A 22763-nucleotide genomic window follows, 5' to 3' on the forward strand; every position below is an offset into this window, starting at 1 on the left:
GTTAAATGATGATAAGTGACTCATGGGCGCACATGGGCGCATGTCTCGAGTATCCGTGCGTCGGATCTACTCCGTACGCGTGTACTCCGTAAGGGGAAAAGTATTTGAAAAAGTGAGATCTAATACATATATTCACATCGGCATTATCACCACAATTCAAGCATCTTCTTCAACCTTCACCAGAATGGTCTTCGTCTCAAGGAAGTTGTTCAGGCTAACAGTCCATCCCTCCCTTCCGAGCCCACTGCTCTTATACCCTCCGAACGGCATATCGTGAGCCGCAGTTGGGCTAGTGCAGTTAACTCCGACAGTTCCAGACTCCAGTTTCTTGGCTATTCTCAAGGCCCGATTGATGTCCTTGGTATAGACTGCAGCATAGAGACCAAACTCAGTGTCGTTGGCTTTTGCAACCACATCATCTTCATCCAAGAAGGTATTAATATTAACCACAGGTCCAAATATCTCCTCTTTCATCACTTGTGCATCCTCTTGCGTCTCCAGGAACACCGTGGGTGGGATAAAGAACCCATTGTGATCGATTGTCTCTTCTCCCAGAGACATCTTACCGGATTCCTTCCCCTTTTCGATATAAGCCTTGACCTGCTTGAATTGCGCTTCATCTGCCAGTGGTCCGTGGTTCGAGTCGGGCAGAAGCGGATCACCGATTGAAACGGCGGCAAATCGCTTGTTGAACAACTCGATGAAGGTGGGTGCAATCGATTCATGGACATAGATTCTCGAGTTTGCCATGCACACCTGACCGCTATTCCACTGAATACTGTGCTTCGTTTCCTCAACGGCCTTTTCGATGTCCGCGTCGGGGAAAATGATCGCCGGGGATTTTCCACCAAGTTCCAGAACTACATTCTTCATGTTCGATTCGGCAGCAGCAGTCTGAATCAAACGCCCTGTTCTTCCCGATCCCGTGAAGCTCAACACACGGACATCCATGTGGTGGGATAGAACGGAGCCTGAGATTTGACCATGTCCCGAAATGATATTGATCACACCCGGGGGAAAGCCGGCCTTTTCCACAAGCGTCGCAATTTTGGCGGACTAAAATGTAATTAGAATTATTGTCCTAAGTAAGATAACTGGTATTTTGGAACTCACAGTTAAGGGCGCCTTTTCGCTACTCTTGATCACCACTGTGTTTCCCGCAATCAAGGCAGGGGCAGACTTGCCCGCGAGGAACAAAATCGGAACATTCCAAGGAATAATGGCAGCGACAACACCGAAGGGCTGACGAACAGTCATGTTGACATAACCAGGGGTATTAAGACTGGTTGTTCCTAGAGCCTGATAGCCGTTCTCAGCAAAGAAATCGAAGGTGATCGCTGCTGCATAGGAATCAAAATAGCCCGAGACAGGACGACCCATTGACATAGCTTCCAGTTGAGCAAGTTCCTCGTGCGATTCAAGAATCAAGGCGGCCAACTTCTTGAAGTAGGCCCCTCTCTGAGGTGGCGAGAGCGCAGACCACGCCGGGAAGGCTGCCTTTGCGGCTGCCACTGCTGCGTTTGTATCATCTTCACTCGCTTCGTGGACTTCAAACAAGCAATAGTATTAGTCCATATGTTCTTTTCACTATAGAAAAATGTATATACCTTCGGCAAACTTTTCATTTGTCGTCGGCGATATCAAGTCGAACGTGCGGTTGTCGGACGATTCCACGAACTTCAACGGCAGTGAGTATGTCGCCTATCTAGATCTAGATGCAAATAGCACGAACCTCTCCATTAATGAATAACCGTGTTTCGATTTCTCGAATCTTTGTCGATTCAATAGAGCCCATTTTGCTTTCTTCCGGCAAGGTTCTAGCAAAGTTCTAACAAGAGGTGAGAATGGCGTTTATAGGACGGTTATTGTCAACAAGATTGAAGATGACGGTTCATTCGTTCTCTTTTATATCTTTGTTCCTTTCCGATACCAACTTCAGATAACCTAATTAACATCAACCCAAATTTACGTCCCGGCTAGATTACTCGGATGCTTTGTCTTGCAGTTACGCAGGGGCTTTGTCCAACGGATGGATTCTTTCCGTATGCGGGGATCTTTTCTCCGATGCGTTCTACTCATTGTACCCCGCTAAAGTATAGGAATAATTACCTACATGTCTACCAAAAGAATGTTAGACAACTAGGTGGTTCGGATAACCTTGGAAGCATCCATGCCTTGGCACGGATTGATACTGCCGTGTGTCAGCAACATCTCGGAAACAACATACCGGAGATATAGTTTGGCGATTGATTTACTTAGATTTCTAGTTTCAATGAAAGTTTATACATAGAAGATTTAGTTGCACAGTTTACGCTTCTTAAAATCTTTGTATATATCTAAAATGACGTCTAAATCCCCTTCCAGAAACACATCAGAGTGTTCCTACATAACTATAACGTCCCAAATATACCAACGTCATCAAGGACAGAGGCTCGGCCAACTATTCTTATTCATCATAAATAACCAAGTTAGTTAAGCCTTTTACAGTACTACTAGAAGATACCTATGTAGTAAATAAGATCATGAATTAATACAGATAATGTATTAGAAAAATATTGATGAGACTGGTGCCTGAGGTTTCAGGCCACTGCTAGTTCTGATATCTGGTCTCTTACAATTGACAACCCCCTTCCCCTCTCTTTGACGTTTCAGCTTGTAGGCCTCAACACCTGCTATGAATGAAATGACAATGATATCACAACATGAGTCATTTGCTGTGTATAGAGAGAGATCAAAACATGGGAGAACCCATTCCAACCTTGGAGCCCTGGAGGATCTGGTTCCCCGCAATCCCCGCAATCCCCACACTCGTCGACGGGAGTTACCTCATCATTGAGATGCCGATGCTTCCAAGTTTGTTTGCAACCTTCTATCGCCCCCGAGTCTGAGTAAACAATTCCCATCATGGCTGGACATCTTAAATCTGGTCGCAGAACTCGTGCTGTGATAAGTTGTGACCGTTGTAAAAGTCGAAAGACAAAGGTAAGCGACACACATGTTTCTTCTCTCGGTCTTTATCGCATTGAATTGCTGCTAATTCTGTTTCAAGTGTAATAATCCAGGTAATAATCGCATCTCCCTGTGTTTCATATGTTCGCATCGCGATAATGAAAGTATCTTACCAATTCGTCAAAAACTTCAGTTCCAGGCCCTTGCGATCATTGCCGCAACCGTGGGACCGACTGTCATGTTGATTTAACGAAACGACGACAGAGACCGTATTATTTTGTCTCCGAGAATGAATTCCGCGATATGCAAGACATCCTGAAGAGCTACCTTCCAGATGACGACCTAACTCCGGAAACCCTTCGTTCTCTTGCGCAGCAATGCCGCCATCAAAATACTGCTCCATCGCAGCTGCAGCTCAATACCTCCCCCATAGCTGCACAGCCAGTCGTCCCGACTACGCCCATCTCGGTCCCTTCATTTATAGCTCCTAGTCCTCGGGAGAATACGCGGACGACACCGGAGGTGAATTCACGGGAAAACTCCGATGTTGAGCCGAACGCGGAGGACGCTGTGTTGCAGGATGCTGTTTGCTTCCATCAAAAGCTAGGATGCTTGCTAGCAGATTCCCTGGGTGAATACCGTAGGTCAAACAAAAGTCAGTCCCCGTATTAAGAAGCCTAGAGCTGATGATTACTAGGCTATATGGGACCTGAATCAGGATTGTCCTTCAATGCTGCTATTCGGCGCCTCACGGTCGATGAGATGTACACACCAGAATCACCGGACGTGGTTCCTGGGATGGTTACGGTCGCTATGCCTGTTCCAAGCCCCCGATCTCAACAAAGCAGCCCGAGCTTGCCCCCTTTGGAAGAATGCCAGGCATCTATCATGCGCTATTTTGAGGAAGTACATTGTCTCTATTGGCTTTTCTCCTCGGACAGATTCCACATTCAGCTAGAAAAGACGTATAACACCCCACTGGAAAGCCTGACGGCCTCCTGGTTATGTTCACTGTACTCAATCCTCGCAATCGTTTACATTGGCACCAATGGCTCGGGTAGCAACACCACAGCAACAGAGTACCTGGAACAAGCAAAATCATATGTTTCAACGGTGTGTGATGAAGGAACACTTGATAGCGTTCGAGCGATGGTAATCTTAGTAAGTGATTTGGTTAAAATTCCCCATTTTGAAGAATAGCGCTCACCAAGATTCATCATTACTTAGGCAACAGCGCTACAATCGCACGGCTTTTCTAATCCCGCATATCTATACAGTAGCCTGGCTGTACAAATTGCTCGCTCGCTTGGACTACATTGCGATACGTATTGCGCATTCTATGGCTCCGTCGAGAAAGAACACGCCCGGCGACTCTGGTGGTCACTTGTGATTTTTGATCAGGATCTATCGTTGAGATTAGGGAGGCCATGTGCAATTGAGGACTCTTGCCATCCAAGGTTACCTTCCGAAATGGTACGTCGTGTCTAAGTCCTCGTCCAGTCTTTACGGTGCGAAATATATCTAATTTATGTATTTCAGATACTACCAACTGGCTCTCATACCCCTCCAGACTATTTGGCTGCTTGTAGCAGTCTTAGTCAATTGGCAAAAACCGCGCGCAACCATGTTTACAATAAACCATTCCTAGGTGGCCAGCGATTAGAGATGAAAATCATCAGAGAAGCCATATCTTCTTTACAAGAATGGGCAAACGGTCTTCCTCCTCATCTCAAAATTTCCGACACGATAGCCCCGCGCCTCTTTCATAGGCCTATCGCGATGCTCCATTTGAGGTATCATGGTGTCCGGTTACTTATAACACGGCCTTTCCTTCTATATGATGTCATATGCCAGAAGACCATGTATGGAAGGGGTAAATTGCCAGCTCTTGAGCCACTTAGTACTCTCTGTGTCGGTTCTGCGGAGCGTATGTTATTCATACTGCTAGAAATGGTCGCTGAGAATACCTTTTCGAGGTTCATTGCCTTGGATTTTCTGTTTGCCTTAGATGTTCTGCAGGTTTTACTTTCAGCGTTCGCTCTCTCGAAGGGGGATAATGAACTCAACAATGTGCGAAAATGTCTCCAGGTACTCCAGGCCATGGGAGCTGAAGGATATGGTGAGAATATGATCTCCGAAGTGATCTTTGAACTAGCTCAATGGGGTATGATCCCAAACAATTCTGGTCCTTCACATTCTGTGCAAAGTGGAGAACTATCTATGTCAGGGTTTGATTCTCTGAATGATACGTTCAATTTGTACGTATCAACTGCCTCCCCTTTGGGCCCTCGTGGTATCTCCTTGTTCTAACGATTCTTAGTCTCTTTGGGATGTCTGATACCACAATCGATCTTGATCCTAGTTCATTCCCGATATTCTCGGGATTAGATCTTCCGCAGTTGGAATGCGATTTGGATAGATTGGAACACGACACTTGTATAAATTAAGATGGCCCGTTTTTCAATGACTAGATCTCATTTTTGGAGCAATTGAACTGATTCAACTGTACAAATGCAAATTTCATTATCTTGCGCTATTTTTGCTTTAGCTACATGCAACCCCGAAATTTATGAGATAAGTATGTATTCAGCCCAGGAAAAAGATTCCTCAGCCTGTCATCTAATCTATAGAATCGTTCCAATATTTCAAGACAAGAGACCATAGGCTCATCTTATAGACCAGATTAATTCTGAACCTTCTTGATGAAGAGTTCCATGAAATCTGGGTGCTCAAAACTAACAGATAACACAAATATATTGATCAATCCATGGGTGTCACAATATTTATAACTTTGTGGCTGGCACATCGGGGTCACGAATTGACAGAGCTGCGCTACTCTTGGACAAATCGCCATCCAATGTTGGTGCCAACAAATCACTCTCTTTGACCTGCTTCCCGGTGACCGGATGAGGGTAATGGAAAGGAACCACCTTTGTGTCTGGCCATAAATTCCTAGTTTCCACGAGTTGATCAGGACCAAGGGGATCCTCTGGGTAGCAGTGCTTGGGGAAGGGAACGTATTCCGGCTTGGTGTGACTCCATCCTTTGTCAAAGTCGGCTTGCCAGAAGGGGAAATATCTGTAGCGATACGGCTTCCAGACTCCGTCTTCCTTAATATACTCGTTCTTGTAGAGTCCTGCCTCCCACCATTGAGCGAGACCTCGGGGATGATCCTTGGCAATACTTTCATGGTTGCCAGCGGACATCAAGGTTCTCATCCTTCCCCAGGCATGATTTCCCTCTTCATTGACGTCGATGATATCTTGCAGCATCGCATGGTCTAGGAGGACACCTTGGACAGGCCCATTACGGCCGTTCACGAATTTGCCTGCGAATCGATCGATAAACAGTCGGTGGATGCCTTCCTTTCCTCGATATCTTCCTCCGTGGAACTCAATGAACGCATCGGGCGATTGAGACCACATATCCACGACCTTGAAGATTTTTCGTCAGCTTGAAGTACCTTAATCTTGGGCCTTTCATACATACCTCTTGATACAAACATTTGTCGAGATAATAGCCGTACTTGAAATGCAGCTTGCGAAGTTCGGCCTCATCTGAAAAAGGTACCATTCAATTAACTTCCGCGAAAGATGTACCAATTGCATGCAGACTCACCGCTGATACGAGACACCTTTGCCTTCAAAGAGGCCAATTCAGCTGTCAGAGCTTTAAAATCTTCAGCCATGTTTGGTGGTTGGACGTTGTGTTCAATTCTTTCCTCGATTGTTCCGGTTTGTTTGAATGGTTGGGTTATACGCTATGAGGGCGATATTTATATAGTTCTCAACTAACGGAAGTCATTCGCGCCCATAACCCACTTTTCTTCTCGCTTGATTGTATCAATGGCTGGGGTAGAAATAACTAGCGTGAGAGCCAATTTATCGGCACAAACATACCGACAAAGGCCGGAGGCATATCCAAGCAACGGATGTATACTCCGCATATCGGTTGTATTAGACCGATATATGGTATCGGATTACAGTTTCAGCTTCAGCTCGTATTATTTCGCCTGGAAATGCATCTAGAGTCACGAAAACCTGGAGTCCTGGAGGTCCAGATCTAGTATTTACTGCAGCCACACTAGATTGCCAAGTATAATCCAAATACTGTACGCCTTAGTGTATTCGATAAATATGGCACGATTTCCGGCTTCCCCAGAGTTCCCCAGATTTCCCCAGATTTCTTTCCCGCAACAAGATCATAATCGTATGATTTTGTTTTTCATCTACTTCCTTGTTCCGAAGTTCCCCAATTTTCGATCACAACATGCCACCCTTCAATTTGACCATGGGCATTCTCCGCCCCACTGGCTCGGAGGACTGCCCTGGCACAGTTCTTCTCTTTGAGAGATCCGACAATGAGCAGAATTACCATCCTGGCGCTAAGCATGACCCAAAAGTACGTTTCGTATCAAGATATCCAAACTTGTCCTATTCAGTCTATTGACTAAGTTCAGGACCCTTCAATCATCTTGGATCCTCAACCGTCAGATGATCCAAACGATCCATTGGTCAGCATAACCTGTCATTCCTTCTTAGCATGTATTGACTTCTAGAAGAATTGGTCGATTTGGAAGAAGGATCTATTGTATTTGACACTTTTCGTCAACACTGTCATCCTGGCTGCGGTGCCTGGACCAGTATTTGCATCTTCGACTGCAGTTATGGCAAAGAGTTTGGAAGTCTCGTTGGATAATGTTGCTCTTCTCTCGGGATACCAGCTACTGGTTGTTGGATTGTACGGGTAAGAGTGAACCCTTCCCGATTGACATTCCGAAACTGAAAAATGTCCCAGTCCATTCTGTTCGGCATTTGCTCGCAAGTACGGCAAACGACCCCAATACCTATTCGGTTGCACGATGGCACTGATTGGAATAATCATTTGCGTGGCCTCTGGGTCAAATTATTCAACACTCCTTGCCGGCCGACTCATCCAAGGCTTTGGGACAACTGCATTTGAGTCGCTGTCGCTGGCCGCAATCGGGGATATGTACGTCCCATTCAAGTCTTGTCTATCTATATTCATTCTCATGATATCTAATTGACCTGTTAGATACTTCGTCCATGAGCGTGGTATCAGAACTGGAGTGATGGTATGGTTGCCCCCGTTTTCATAGTTACAGTATGGATCTCCTTGCTAACCATATCCAAGGTGATTGCGTTGACATGCCTTTCGAGCGTAGTCAATATCATTGGAGGCCCAATTACCCAAAATTTGGGGTGGAGATATATGCTAATCATTCACCTGCCATTTGTCGCAGCTGCGTGGATTCTCACATTCTTTTTTATCCCCGAGACTCAATTCCGCCGTCCTATCGGAGTTGTTGAGCATATTGAGATGCCAACCCATATAACTGACTCCAAGGAAAAGACAGACGAGGGATCGGAGGTTTATCAAGAAGAGAATGTGGATGAACAACAGACCCCAAATCCGTCTACCAATATTCCAAAGAAAACCTATCTGCAGACTCTCGCAATCTTCTCAGGAACATACAGCGACATGAATATCTGGAAACTCATTGCGGCACCCTTTGTTGTTCTTCATAACCCAGGTGTTATTTGGGTGAGCCTCGATCCACGCGATATAAAATATACTTGCTAACTTCGTTGGTAGTCGCTGGGTATGTCCGGTGCGGTCGTGGTAAATTTTACATATCTCTGGGCATCGTATATATCTTGTCTAACTATTGCAGGGACTATGGGTCAGTTTGGCATATGTCTTCGCTCAGCTATGGTCTGCACCGTAAGTGTTAGTCCTTGGATATGAAGGTCGTTCATTGGTTAACCAAGACAGGCCATATAATTTGAATGCCGCCCAAAACGGATATTTCTATGTTGGAGGTAAGTCACGGTCGCCCTGAAATTATAGGGAATCCCATCTCACAAGCCTACCTATAGCTATGCTCGGCGGTATGATTGGCGGCCTCGGCAGTGCCTGGGTGACTGATTTGATCACTAAAATCATGGTCCGCATAAATCGTGGGATTTATGAACCGGAATTCCGAATTCTAACTCAAGCGATTTCCGCTGCCGTCCTGGCCTTGGGATATTTCGTGTTTGTATGGCTCTTTGAACACCCCTTCTCGACGGGCTACTATCTCGGCTCATTTCTTCATGGATGTATTTGCTTGGGTATTACAGTGTCGACTGTATCGTCAAGTCTTTACATCTTGTATGTCTCCCTCTCGCACTTCATCTACTCTTGGTTTCCCCTGTGTATGAGATAAAACTGACAAGTTATTAGGGATGCTCATTCCTCTGAGACCACGGAAATCTTCTGTCTACAGATGACGTTCAAGAACCTCTTGTTCTTCGGGTTTGCACGCTTTGTCAACTCCTGGGCAGCCGAAGACGGAGCCCAGTCTATTTTCCGGGCTTATGGGATAATTTCACTCTGCCTAGTTGCAACTTTGATTCCAATGTGTAAGTAAATCATTTGCAGCTAATTAATAGATTTCAGCGGCTGACTATTTATAGACATTTTTGGAAAGTGTAACCGTCTATTCATACACAGATTGGCATTGCTGCAACGATTCTACTTTGGGAAAGAATAAGGGGGTATTTCCTGGGTCGTTCTGGTTTAACCAACCATTTTGCTTCATACTAAGGTGTCGAGACTCGTTTTGAACTTTCTTATTCCTCCTTTGAAGAAATGAATGACATTAAGGAGGCTCTTTGGCACTACATTAATGAAGCCAAGGGCTTTTGGTCTCTTGTTAAATAAACCGGATCTGATCAGAACACTGGAAATCAACGGTAATATTGAAGACCGGGCACAGTATAAATAAACATATCAACAGAGACTGATTATATTTCCAATATTAAAATAGCACGGAAATTTTGTAAGATACCTCGTCCTCTCCCTCTTCTCGACCGCGATCAGGCCTCGCAGGGATTGTTCCACTTAGTAAATATATACAAACTCGTCATTCTGCCAATCTGTGACATCCTTGAATGGAACCTCGCCTATTGTCTGCTCCTGTGCTTTGCCCTGTACTCCAACCTCAGCAGTCATGGACATATCCTTGATATCTCCTGCCTTTCCGTTGCTGATTCTCTGCTTCTTGTGGTGTCTGTTCATCATGAATAGAATGCCAGTCTGGATTCCCACGCCTCCAATCAAGGCGATGAAGAGACCCAGCACAGACCGAATTCCTTGAAGGTAGTTGGGAGCCTGATCAGAGCTGAAGAGATAGGAGCCTGACATGGCTCCGGCGGAGGTACCGATCTGATAAAGCGCCACGACGGTGGAAGTTTTGGCGGCTCCGGCAGTGTTTCCCACAACCCAGGAGAGAAGGATTGGGTTAGCGGCATACAGGAAGGTAGTAAGATAGTATGCCAAGAGGAGAGGTCCTTGGTTGGCTGGGCTGTGATCGATTGCGTAAAGCATAGCAGTGCCCACCACGACAGGGATCATGAAGGCAACCAAAACGGCGGACTTGAGCTTCACCTTGTAGGAGCACCAGCAGCCAGCAATGATCACAATAGTGGTCAGAGCACCGTAGGGGATGTTCAGGAGAGATGTCTCATATTTATCGAAGCCAAATCCAGTAACGATAAGCGGGCCGAAAAGAGATGGTAGGGCGGAACCCATGTTCGGCAGCAAGGCAAGCGCAATCCAAAGCAAGCTCTTAGGCTCCATAAACGCTTCAATTGCCTGGCTCCACTTGAAGTCATAGGATGTGGGGGCCATCTGGTTAGCGCGGAGACGCTCCACACCGAGTTGACGTTCGTGCTCAGTGAGGAAGCGGGCGGTAGTAATATCGTTATCCAGCTTCCAGTAAACGAAGGGCGCGGTAACAACTGTGCCCAATCCGACGAAAAGGAAGATACTATATACTCATTAGTAATGTTTTATTATGTTATAAAAATCGGGTTTGACTAACATTTGCCACGGCCGCAGGACGTCCGATTGGATATGACCAAGGCCATAAGACAAGGCAGCGGCCGCCATTGTGGCGGTACCGTTCATACCATTCCAAATAGAGACTCGGACTGGCTGTTCAATACGACGATACCATCTGCTAGTGAGAATAGTGAAGAGGGGCAGACAGCCGGCTTCGAAAAGTCCCATGAAGAAACGAGCGGTAATGAAGGTTCCGAAGTTGTTGCAGGCAGCCATACATGTGACTGCAATTCCCCACCCGAGAACCATACACGGCATCAGAATGCGGGGAGGAACTCGGACAAGAATCCATGCCGAGAATGGCTGCCATCCGAGCTGGGCGATAGGTGCAATTGATCCAATGATAGAGTACTGGTTTCCAACGAGTCCCAGATCGGCCTGGAGATTGAAAAGAGCCGCAGTGCCAAGAACACCTTTATCCAAGACCTAATATGTGATATCATGTAAATATCCTGTGAAGTATGTTTTTCTTTTGTCGGTTTCATCTCACCTGCAAAAAGTAAACCCAGGTAAGGATAGCCAGAATGACTCGGTCGGTCTTCTTCTTGATTCGGTCATTCTATAAGGAGATGTTTAGCGATGTTCTTGTGTCAGAGGACATTAAGGTGAACATACTTCTTCCTTGGTGAGAGTGATAACCACCTCCCCTACCTCCGCAGTGGAGGTGTTCGTTTCGGAATCGGCCTTGGGGTTGACCGGGGACTTCGAGTCCCCGACATATTCAATATCTGGGGTCGACATTTTGAGTGATTGCTACTCTTTCAATCGAAAGTAAACAATTCAACTCAATCCAAATGAATTGTAAGTGTGGTTATGGACAGTGGAGAGAACTGTAGTACAATGCAAGATGGGACAAGATGGAATATCACCTGGATCTTATAAACCTTCCCCAGAGAGCAACTAGACTATCCAGATAACATATCAGAACCTTGAAATATTGCCTACGACTTATCCTCCAATCAATATTGCCGATCGCGTAGGTATCTGGAGAGTCCGGGGTAACGGTCTTCCCCCTTCTCCAAAGTAGCCCAAGTGGGGCCTGGGGCTTGAGCCATGAATTTGATAAGAGGCTTCTCCTTTGAACGATAGTACGGAATGAAATAAATTAAATGTTCTATATATTTAATATGTTTAATATGTTTAATATGTTTAATATGTTTAATATATTCTAATCGGACAAATGGATCGGGTTTAGATGCATACACTTAGCGTCAAAATCCTTCAGAAACGACCAATACATCCCCCGTTGAGACAATCTATTATCTCGGATCTGGGTTGATAACAGGGGATCCCGTTTGGATTGTCCGATTGCTTGCAGCTCCATCCTCTAAACCGATATTATGATTGTGAGGCACTAGAACTAAATTCCATCGGAGAATGTAGGATCGGCAGTGTAGCATTGATAAGCCCCTCTTCCTTTGTGCAGCCGATGGTGATTGATTGTTGATTGGCGGGTTATTACAGAAAAACATACGTATGTTGTACTCTATGTATACACTAAGTACGCCCTTGTAATACGCCAATGTAGGATAAGACCACTTAATCAATAGGTCAGAGCTCGGCCTCAGCGATTGGCTGACGGCATTTTTTCCGACCGGGTTATTTGAACTGAGAGGCTGGGGTTTAATCGAAGGACGGGCGAATTAATTTTGTGCTTTTGGTCTTGAATAAGCGACCTCGTTCAAGCGAACTCAACATTCAAGAAGACCCGATCGGGTGGCGTAACCTTGTCCTCGTTGAGCATACTCTATACCCATGCAGCCAATCGGTTCTTTTATTTCTTATTTCAGCGGCAAGATTCAAGATAGGTAAGTCGCTAATCTCTGTTCTCATCCTAAATGTAGTCAACTTTACGGAGTACATATGGCAATGGTGGTATGTTCAGTCTGATCCTACAGATAACTCAGCCCACAGGAGCAAGAGCTTGATCATTATTGTCTATCCTTTTTGCTGATTGCATGGAATTTATCCGACCATTCAAGCCTTAGGGCTTGTCTGCCCAGATGCCCAGGTGCGTTTATTAAAGTTATGTAATAGTGGATGGCTGGGAAAGGAAGAACTAGCCAGCCTTGGAAAGAAGTCAAAGGAGAACTACGTATATCGCATCCTTCGCAAATTTCACGTGTCCGCGTTGCCTGTTCCTTTTCTTTTTACGGCTGGTCTTTGAATTGCTGGCCTACCTCGCTTTCCTAGTTCCAACATGCTAAATTTGGATAGTGCCATCTTTAGTCACTTCTATCAATCCAAACAATTTCGTTCAGACTTCCTTTGAAACATATGACTCAGGGGCTGTCATTATACACGGATTTTTCCAAAGTTCCGGTTTGAAATACAGGATTTAGAAAGCATTTGGCCAAAGCACACCCAACTACCAATTCCGCTTGACGACCTTCATAAACATATCCTTTTGACTTGACGACCAGCAGGTGTGGACTTTCCATGGCTCGCTGGGATTGGCGATTTCGAGTTTGAAGTGGCGAAGCAGCTGTACCACATAGAGATTGATTTCCACCAAAGCGATATTTTTCCCCAAGCAGGATCTCGCACCATACCCAAACTACCCCGAGGAAGATTATTAGTAACTTTCAGATAACATCAGAAAAGCGAGATATTGCGGAACATACCGTGGCAAGATGTTTATCCATCCAAGCCGATCGCTCGTTGCTCTCCAACCACCTATCCGGGTTCCAAACGTCTGCGTCCTTTCCAAACACAGCTTTGTCACGGTTACTTGCCAACGGTGACATAGAAATCTCGGTTCCCCCAGGGATGAATGCATCGCATATCGTGACGCCACCCTCAGGGGCAAAACGAGGAAGTTGGAACTGGATAGATGGGTGCATGCGTAAGCCTTCTTTGATTACCGCCTGCAGATACGGTAACTCAAGACATTCTGTATATCTTATCTCCCGACCTTCCAGATTTTGAGAGGTATAGAAAGAGTCAATCTCTACTGTAAGTCTTGTATAACAAGTGCGATCCACAACCAGGGGACCCAAGACGGCTCGAATACCAATGGCGGAGGTGTCTGCTCCGGCTCCCAAGAGGCTAACAACTTCTCCAAGTAGCTCTGGGTGGTCTAGCGGCTTGCCGTCACTAGTCTTGGAATCGATAAATTGTTGGAGGAGATCGGTGCGCGATGCTTTCTCTTGTTTCCTTTTCATGGCCATCTCGTCGGCATATTGTGTCACTTGGAACAGCTGTTGGAGCTTGCTTAGGTCAATGTTGAATAATTTGCAGATACGCCTGATTCCATTGGACTTGAGCCAGCGAAGCTTTCCAGGAAGGTATCCCGAGTTTGCGAGCACTAGGAAGCTCAAATCAATTGCTTCGACAATAGACTTAGATGGTCCCTGGCCTCTTGTTTTCAAAAGATCAAAGTTGCCACCAAACCCGATTTCTCCCAGAACATCGAACGCAAATGATTGAGTGTACACGGCCATGTCTAGAACTGCCTCGCCTTTGCTTGCCTCTGCAACGCATTGTGCAAAAGTTTCTCTGCTCAGATCAACAACAGCTTGAATATAATCTTCCATTCTGAGAATAGATGTCATTGCATAGGCTTTCGCAACTTGCTTGCGCTTTCGTGAATGCTCACTGACATCTATTTCACTGAAGGAGGTGTTGGCTATCCTCCCACTGCTGTTCCATATCAAGTACCAGTCGGTCTGAGTTATTCAAAAAACATTAGTTTTCTGTAGAGTCAAATTTATTTGTTACATGATACACTTACCTTCGTCGCTTTGGTGCCATGACCGTAAATTGTCCGTAGTCCCTGAGTGGCATCGAGCATAGATACCGCGTTTGGTGCAATGCGTACCACTGGTCCATACCGGGCATGTAGTCCAAGAATATCCTCATGCCAGTGTCCTTTTAGGTAACGCCAACTCTGCCAGGCACGGGTTGTTATTCCTATTCGGGGTCCGGGGATGTGGGAGAGCGGATGGAAAAAGTGCCGGTAGACTAATGTAGCCACCAGACTCGCTGCCAATACAAATCCCCATATCAACATTTCGCCAAATTCCCCGAGTATACTGAGAAGTTTTCAAGGATCAAGAGGATTGAAATTAGAATTCCACAGTGTAGAAAACGGCCAGAGACTGATGGTAGCCTTTTTAAATTATCGAGCTTCTACATTTTTGGACTTCGCTATATGAAGCCCGCGATGTTCAAACACTTCGGAGTATGTTTATCCAATGCCGTAGCATATAGGTACAGGTATCGCTTAGATGATTCCGACGCGGTTTAGGTCTTATGGCTTGTGTATAAGAGTTCATGTTTGTGGTATTAAAATACGGGGGTAACTTGATATAGAATAGCGTAAATTGTGGGTTGCAAGGACTCGTCGGTTGTTAAGTCGGTTGTTAAACATTTTTCCGAGTGCCGACGCGACGATGAAAGATGTGTTATATAATTGGCATACAGTAAATGTGCTAAATATGGGGAAATTGTGGCGTTTAACGAATGGATGAGTTGTCCGGGGTAATGATTCCTGCTCGCGGGGAACCTTGAAAGGTTACATATTTGAAAATGTGGTTGTTATATAACGTGTGCGAAGGGTATGATCAACTAACTAACTACGGACTAGCGGCCAAGGTCATATGCCATATTTTGTTAATTTCGATGAATCAACGTATTTCACATGCGAGCGGCCACAGCCGCCATCTCGAAAACGTGCCTGTTGGGGACGCCCCAGCCAATAATTTTCTGTCAACGATCAGTTTCCAACCACATTATTATTCCATGTCATTACTTGTCGATAGCAATTGATAAGAATAATTAATGACATCTATCAATATCAGGAAAATCGGAAATGTGCAGTATCATAGCATTGGAAATTATGTTGTCGAAAGGTAGTGGCAGGAATATATATATTGTAACCACAAAGTCAGAAATCTTTTGAACTGGCTAAAGACGCTAGATATCACCTAAAAAGTAGATATTGAAGGAGTCCCGATGAGATTCCAACAATCTAGAGTCAATATTTCCACATATAGCCACAAATCAAGCTCTTCAAAGATTATACGCAGGCAAAGCAGAAAGAACTAAGGAAGAAGAGCCGGTCCATAATCTCTGAATAAAAGACAAGCGATATATAGCTCAGGAGATACATGGCGAGCAAACGATTCTCAAGCGAGGTAGAGCAGGCGTTTTCATGAGACTTCATCGTCAATTACGCCCCCTTCCAAAAATTCTCTGCAACTTGAACTTCGATTCTGGCACCGCCTCGGGCTTCAATGGGCAAAACATCCAGTTTACTATATTCATAAGATAGGGCGAACAGCCCTTCTGAAACCTATATTTGAGATCGTTCCTGATCTCCTTCTTGTCTTCCTTTGTAAGGTCAAAGCCCCGAAAGCTGATGCAGCACCAGCATTCCAAAGTGCAATCGCCCTGCCTTTCTTCCTTTCAGAAAGTTGTCTGTTTGTACAGCATCCATAGCCTCGGCTACAACATCCGCCTCGATCCGAGCAATCCTGAACCATTCCTTCACGCATAAACCAGGGCTTGCTGTTTTGTTGAATATTGTCTTTTTGCCTCTTCAAGCTTTTCATTTACGTCTTCAAGCTAAGTCATATCAGACTCGACAGCTGTGGCCTTTTGCAAGGCCATAGCCCTATGGCGTAGCCTTTCGTCGCGCTGCGTTGGTTCACGTAGGGTGTACTCAGCAGGAATTAAATTGATGGCACTGCGCCGTTGGATGTGGGTTGACCCGTTTGCTAACTAGTTTAGGCGCCATTCGCTGAAGTAGAAATAGCCCTTAGAGCTCTTGGGGGATTCCATTTCTATCGCGAGTGGAATTCTTAATATAAAAAAAAGCGAGACAGATTATCCATAGATATCAATATTAAAAAAAAAAGTGATATGATAGATAAACTATTTTTCCAACTTCTGAAGTCACGTCACCGGCCGCCCAAAATGGAAAACACTTTAATCCTCACCGTGCCAAGGTATCACTAAATTCACTTAGGATATCTTTCGCGTCGCTTTCTATGTGTTTTAATATGGAAACAATAAAAAATTGGAACTGCTGAAAGCGTATCGGTTCCTCACTTCTATGTTCTATAGAGGTAAGGAGTACGGAGTTGATACTAATTTGCGCTGTTATTGAAGCAACGAGGGCTTGAGTTCTCTCTATTTATTCTTTGTCGCCCACATCATGGTCATAAACCTCCAACTCAGCATCCCAATTATCATCTTCATCCTCTTCCTCATCTTCAGAATCTCCCAATCCCCTGTGTCCAGTGCTAACCTTCTGAATACCTCTCCCACGAAGAGACATTTGCTCTCTCCACCGATCTAACAGCCGATCTACCGGCCGATGCTCGCATCGCCAATACTGTACAGCGAAAACGTGTCTGCCGGACATATTGGCCTCCATACTAGCGCCCGATGTCTTCCGGCTCGAAGATGATACATCAGCTTCTATCTCAAACCCCCTCATTCCGATCCCCGCAGTTGCTGCAATAGGCATTTTCACCGTGGTTTTTGCGTCGGACTGGCTTGTTTTTGAAACGCTGGTCTTGATATGCGCATTATCAACAAAAAGGATGGCTGTAATCATCCACACAGTGTGCATTCCGGAATCTCGCATTAACCTCTTCACACTATCCACCACGTCCCTGTCGTCCATAAGCGCATCAAAAGCTGAGCGAGCATTTCTGATTCCTCTTTTCGTCACTCGGGCGCTGCGTAATACCACATCCCCCTCGCTGGTGTGAGACCCGCCTATCATGAGAGCCCTGCGGACACCCGCATTAGTGGAGGCATGCGAAACAGAAGTGATGCACATCTCGGCATTTTCAAAGTGAAGATCTTCACTTCGAAATTCTTCTGTGATAATTCTGGACGGATCTTCTGGTTCGTAGCCTTGCACCCCGGGGTTCCATCGGTCTAAGACAAAGCGGCCGAGAAGGTTGTTTATCTCTGAGCTTGGGGGTTGGTTGAGGGGTTCCAGGTAGTAGAAGCTTGGCTTTGACATTTTGGAGGCAGTTGATCTATCAGATTTGGAAAATCGAGAATGAGTGCGAATTTGAACAAATTCAATAGTTCCAGAGCTGAAAAAGTGAAGAGAAGCCAATGACAAAGTAGCTACTCCGTAGTTACTCCTCGGGTAGAGGCTCCTGTTCGCACTCCCCTGTCATTTTCGGCAATATCAGCCTCAGCCTCATTCACTCAGGAAATCAATACAACCAAAGTCCCGAGAGTTGATTGTATTTTGCCAGACGTTAGAATACTAATCATTTTCACCTACAGGAATTTTCCTGATCTTCTCTCGATGGAAAACGCGAGAAATAGTAATAGTCTTCAGTCTTGGCTCTCCAGCTGACCATCAACACAGCCACTGGCGTCGCGGGGTGAAATATTTACCGACGCGTCTTATCGTATAGGAGTCATAACCATTCCTATTTTTTGAACTGTTTATCTTCGCTTGTTTGAATCATTCAAAATGCATCTTTATTGCCGTCAAGTATCCACCTTGTCCCCCCGGTCTTGGAGGGTGATCATAAGTGGCGACGGCCAAGACAAGGTCGTCGATCTGCACGACCCCTCCAAACCCGAATCAGAGGATCTTATACAGTGGTATCTTGAGGATTTTACTGATTCCCCTTTCGCCAACTACCGAGCCAATGCAGCAGTTGCAGAACTTCAGAATTACACGGGATCGCTATGGCAGCAGCTTCAGATTGACGTCGCAGAGTCCTTCACAACCCTTGATAGCTTTAGCTCTATTACTTTGAGTATCATCTTATCTAAAGATCATAATGAAATTGACAAGCTCCACTGGGAACTGCTCGAGAGTTGCAAATCGATCCCCTGTCCCATAATCATCCATAGAGTTCTGCTCAGCGACTCTTCCCCAACGACCCTTCCAATTCCTCAAAGTGTTCAAGTTCACGAAGGAATTTTGCGGATTTTGATTGTCTCTGCAAGATCAAAAAAAAAGGCAGATCTAAATCCCAGGCTCACAACCCTACCTCTTGTGCAAACTTTAGCGGGAGACCCTCGAGTTGAACTAGAATTTGTGCATACCGGGACATTTGAGGAATTTGAGAGTATTCTCAATCAGAGACCGCCTTCTAAAATGGTGCATCTGGTTCATTTTGACCTTCATGGAAGTATTGATCGCGATAAGGGGTAAGGGAATCGTTAAACAGGCTCTTAACTAAAGTTTTTCTTGCTGACTATCTTCAAATCTGAATAGACCAGTGTTGGAGTTCTCAGACTCGAATACGAAGCATCGAACAGGCCACACCGCGTCCTCTGTTGCAGAAGTTTTGCGAAGAAACGGCGTTCAATGGGTCGTCCTATGTGCCTGCCGTACTGCAAAAGTCACTTCATCCTTCAGTCACCTTGCGCTCGAGTTTTTGAATCATGGAGTCACTGGTGTCTTCGCTATGAGATACGAGTTGAAAGCTACAGCGGCAAAAATTCTCACATACTCTTTCTACTTGGCACTATGTCATAATGGAAAATCATTTATCGAGGCCGGGCACTCTTCTCGCCGCGCCATGCACAATGATCCTTCTCGTCCGGCTCGCTTTGGGGAAAATGTCAAGATACAGGACTCGATGGTTCCTATTGTCTATTCAATAAATGGAGCGGACTTTCGCCTGGCAAATGTTCAACCAGCAGATGAAAATTCCAATGTGCTGTTGCCCGAGCTAATCGGCAGGGAAGATGATATTTCCCAGTTGAGCACGTTGCTGCAGGAGAGCTCATTTGTTCTCCTGTCAGCTGACATTGGCAACAGTAAATCCATACTGATGAGGCACCTGGCTTGGTGGTGGAAAGAGACAAAGCTGTTCAAGCGCACTGCCTACGTGAATGTGTCGCTTGCAGAAGCTAACTATGATACAAACAGCTCTGTGGGACTTCTTGCCGTCGCAAAAGGCATATGGCGATCAGTGTTTGGGCAAGATGCTGCGTTACCTATACAATCAGATCCAAAAACATATCTCTTCCAAGCGATGGAAGCAGCAAAGGGTCAAGACCTTCTCGTTTTCCTGGATGGAATTGATGAGATCTATCATCCTTCATCTCAAAGTGATGATACCTCCGAAAAATGGGCGGGATTATTCCGTATTGCTAGGCTTTTATCAATTACCGGCTTCAAATTGCTAGTGGCAACATGTATGCCCTTACTAATTTCCCCTGATGGGGCCAACGAGACTTCGCTCCAGCTTGGTGTCTCCATGTCTACCGAAGAAGTCTTTCAACTCACTTCTTCCAATGCCGAAATTATATTCCCACAGCTAGATAAAGCAGAGAAACCACAGTCACCAGACACACATCTTCATTGCACACTTGAAGTTTTGAAATACAACCGCACCGTCGTGAAAAGCTTGTCTACTTCGTTGGGGGGAAGATTTCACGGGCTAGAAACTGTGCTCTCGTGGGATATTGTGTTCGACGAAAATATCACCAAGACATCATACCTCGATATGTTTACCAAGAAGTCGACCGCACCCTTGTCTCTCAACCTAGGTGACAGCCAAGGTCTCGACCGTACCCACCACCTCATGATCGCAATTTTGAAGCATCTGGCTCAATCTAATCGGTACCCCGACATGTGTGTTTTATTTTCAATTGGCTTGTGGATTGATGTCATGCCACATCCAGAGGAGATCCTTGACATCTTTGAAAATGACGATATATCAGCAAAGATCCCACTTCTTCGATATGTTGTGGATAATATTCCGATGACCGAAGGGCGCAATTCCTTCGTACCATTCGAACTTTGGTCTATTATGAAGGAGATTCCTGTGCCTAGGGTTAAATCGTCATTCTCATCAAAGGTAGAAATTGTAGAATCTTTGACATGTGTTGTGCGGCTGCTTGTGGCAGCCAAACTAATCACAGGCCGAACAAAACCGCTAGTCGACGGAAAACAGGGATATCAGCTTCATCCTGCTCTGACTATCTGGCTTCGTCGTATCTTGCGAGTGCTGCCCTACGATGTCATTCTTATCAACTTTGTTACTTGCATGGAAAATCGAGCTTCCCGAATGGGTGATGCCAACCCTAGTGTCGACGATTTCAGGTCCGGGGACGCGAAACTATTACGAGCCGTTGAGTCGCCGTCCTTTGATTTTGTCGAAATGGAAAAATGGAATTTGATCTCAGCGGTTGTTGTATTAAGCCAAAAGGTCGATATCTTTTCAAGCATGGGAATCGAGCTTCCGTCGGACACTCGCAGATTTGCATGGACGTCATTCTTCGCTCTTTCCCCGATCACTGCCTCCAGAGAGGACTTTTGTACCTGGTTTCTGATACACGTTGCTCTTAAATCTATCAAAAGATTAGCAGCACTCATGCCTGAATCTCACACAGATCCTCTCCCCAGTTCCCTCAACCATTTCCTTTTTCTGGGTCTTTTAAATTGGGTCATCTGGATGGCGCAGAAGTATCGCTTGGATGACAAACTTGCCATGCCTCTGAGGGTGCGAAGGCTTCTTTTAGCCCGTGTGCAAGCTATGAGAGATTGTGGGATACATTGCGATGAAATCTACCACCAAGACTTCGTCATTGCAGAAACACAGGCCTGGCTCAATGAGAGATGGATTACTTTGGGGTCACCTAGTACAGACCATGGCCAAGCAGCAGCACTTGAACAAATCCGGGAGAAGGTTAACATCTCAGTGCAAGGTGTTGAAAGAGGCTGGGATATGAGAATTAATCTACTGGATTCTATCATGAGTGACCTCTCTCTCCCCGAAGGCGATTCCCTTCAAGGTCAAAAAATCAACGAAGACATTGCCGCACGAGATTCTGATCCTCTTCCGGATCATGCCGCTATGACATCGTTTGCCATGAATAAATTTCGTCGATCAATAATGGCACCAGGCAAAAATAGAGACAATCCCACCATCAATGCCTGGATTATGGACATCCTCACGTTCATGGAAACTGATCTTGACTTCATGGCAAGTATGCGACCCTGGTACATTCACAAACTCATTCCCATCTTCACTCACATCCGCAACGGCAATATCCCGCGGGCTATAAAGGCAGCTCTAAGCGGCCTCAGTGTGGCTGAGCGTGATGGCGATACACTACTGGCCTCGAACTTTCGTCAACTCAGCCGCCGATTAGCCGATCTGGACACCATCGATGAATATGATGCTCAACAGACCATGCTCGCACGTACTTCTGAGAAGTCTGTGCCAGTTCTTCGAGATCTCTTGTTGATTTATCTGGCCAATCACGACACGCCTGGTGCATACGAGCATGTCAAGAAAGAACGTGTCAAAATAGAGACCGATGGAGCCATTTTTTCGGCATTACGCAAGATGATGGAGGGTATTTCTGGTGACTCACAGGGATCCCTATTGGCTAACTTGCCGGATAGCGATGCATTCAGCCAGACTGGACTTGAGGGGTGGGATCAACTTCTTACGATCTTAGAGCCATACAAAAATGAGAAGCTGGAGGATAAATTGGAATGGGTCTCCTTGATGAAGCAAATTTGGAATCTTATGGATGAACTTTTCAATCGAAATACGCCAAACGATCAAGCTTGGTTGCTTGATCTCTATAGAACCCACCCTGAACCGAGAAAGGCAAGAGACTTCTAGAGCAAAATCAGGGTATATCGAATGGAGATCCATAAAATTATACCTAGCTTTTTGTGGAGGTTTGAAGTATGTTCTATTTTTTCGGCATAGGGATGATACTAGTCATGCTGACTTTTTTTTTCGATAGTTACAATTGGCGCATCCTGACCAATAATGGAAACGTTGGAATTCATGGACTCCAATGCGTTTTTGCGTGTTCTCTTTATATATCTTCTCAAGTGTCTTTTTACATGTATACGAAGCGGTAAAAAGCATAAATTGTGCAGGGAACTTTTCTACGTATAACCTCTGAGTAATAGCTCAATTCTGGTAAACTATCATGGAAGT

General features: G+C 45.4%; 8 protein-coding genes across 8 annotated transcripts; 3 read left to right on the top strand and 5 right to left on the bottom strand.

The window, feature by feature from the left end:
* Positions 1-156: 156 nt before the first annotated feature.
* On the bottom strand, positions 157-1795 carry N7479_001234 (aldehyde dehydrogenase family protein; the record flags this gene model as incomplete). The annotated part of the gene is made up of 4 exons (XM_057248931.1): positions 157-1056; positions 1114-1547; positions 1608-1677; positions 1733-1795. The coding sequence occupies 4 exons, from the start codon at positions 1793-1795 to the stop codon at positions 157-159; spliced, it is 1467 nt and encodes a 488-aa protein (XP_057113363.1).
* Positions 1796-3252: 1457 nt separating this feature from the next.
* On the top strand, positions 3253-4339 carry N7479_001235 (fungal specific transcription factor domain-containing protein; the record flags this gene model as incomplete). The annotated part of the gene is made up of 3 exons (XM_057248932.1): positions 3253-3589; positions 3647-4110; positions 4184-4339. The coding sequence occupies 3 exons, from the start codon at positions 3253-3255 to the stop codon at positions 4337-4339; spliced, it is 957 nt and encodes a 318-aa protein (XP_057113364.1).
* Positions 4340-5732: 1393 nt separating this feature from the next.
* N7479_001236 (nuclear transport factor 2 family protein) lies at positions 5733-6637 on the bottom strand (the record flags this gene model as incomplete). Its single annotated transcript, XM_057248933.1, has 3 exons — positions 5733-6383; positions 6439-6506; positions 6568-6637. 3 exons carry the CDS (start codon positions 6635-6637, stop codon positions 5733-5735), a joined length of 789 nt encoding a protein of 262 aa, XP_057113365.1.
* A 581-nt stretch (positions 6638-7218) lies between these two features.
* Positions 7219-9505, top strand: N7479_001237 (MFS transporter; the record flags this gene model as incomplete). Its single annotated transcript, XM_057248934.1, has 12 exons — positions 7219-7350; positions 7409-7462; positions 7508-7695; positions 7747-7941; positions 8005-8044; positions 8104-8514; positions 8566-8592; positions 8645-8694; positions 8746-8792; positions 8850-9123; positions 9196-9374; positions 9429-9505. The coding sequence occupies 12 exons, from the start codon at positions 7219-7221 to the stop codon at positions 9503-9505; spliced, it is 1674 nt and encodes a 557-aa protein (XP_057113366.1).
* Positions 9506-9855: 350 nt separating this feature from the next.
* On the bottom strand, positions 9856-11598 carry N7479_001238 (uncharacterized protein; the record flags this gene model as incomplete). Its single annotated transcript, XM_057248935.1, has 4 exons — positions 9856-10783; positions 10838-11283; positions 11348-11416; positions 11473-11598. 4 exons carry the CDS (start codon positions 11596-11598, stop codon positions 9856-9858), a joined length of 1569 nt encoding a protein of 522 aa, XP_057113367.1.
* A 1627-nt stretch (positions 11599-13225) lies between these two features.
* Positions 13226-14869, bottom strand: N7479_001239 (cytochrome P450; the record flags this gene model as incomplete). Its single annotated transcript, XM_057248936.1, has 3 exons — positions 13226-13414; positions 13482-14525; positions 14591-14869. The coding sequence occupies 3 exons, from the start codon at positions 14867-14869 to the stop codon at positions 13226-13228; spliced, it is 1512 nt and encodes a 503-aa protein (XP_057113368.1).
* A 2127-nt stretch (positions 14870-16996) lies between these two features.
* On the bottom strand, positions 16997-17839 carry N7479_001240 (uncharacterized protein; the record flags this gene model as incomplete). The annotated part of the gene is made up of 1 exon (XM_057248937.1): positions 16997-17839. One exon carries the CDS (start codon positions 17837-17839, stop codon positions 16997-16999), a length of 843 nt encoding a protein of 280 aa, XP_057113369.1.
* A 468-nt stretch (positions 17840-18307) lies between these two features.
* N7479_001241 (uncharacterized protein) lies at positions 18308-22436 on the top strand (the record flags this gene model as incomplete). The annotated part of the gene is made up of 2 exons (XM_057248938.1): positions 18308-18996; positions 19064-22436. The coding sequence occupies 2 exons, from the start codon at positions 18308-18310 to the stop codon at positions 22434-22436; spliced, it is 4062 nt and encodes a 1353-aa protein (XP_057113370.1).
* Positions 22437-22763: the final 327 nt, after the last annotated feature.

Source organism: Penicillium vulpinum, assembly GCF_028829585.1.
Source record: "Penicillium vulpinum strain IBT 29486 chromosome Unknown utg000001l_segment0_segment0, whole genome shotgun sequence".
Classification (NCBI taxonomy): Eukaryota; Fungi; Ascomycota; class Eurotiomycetes; order Eurotiales; family Aspergillaceae; genus Penicillium; species Penicillium vulpinum.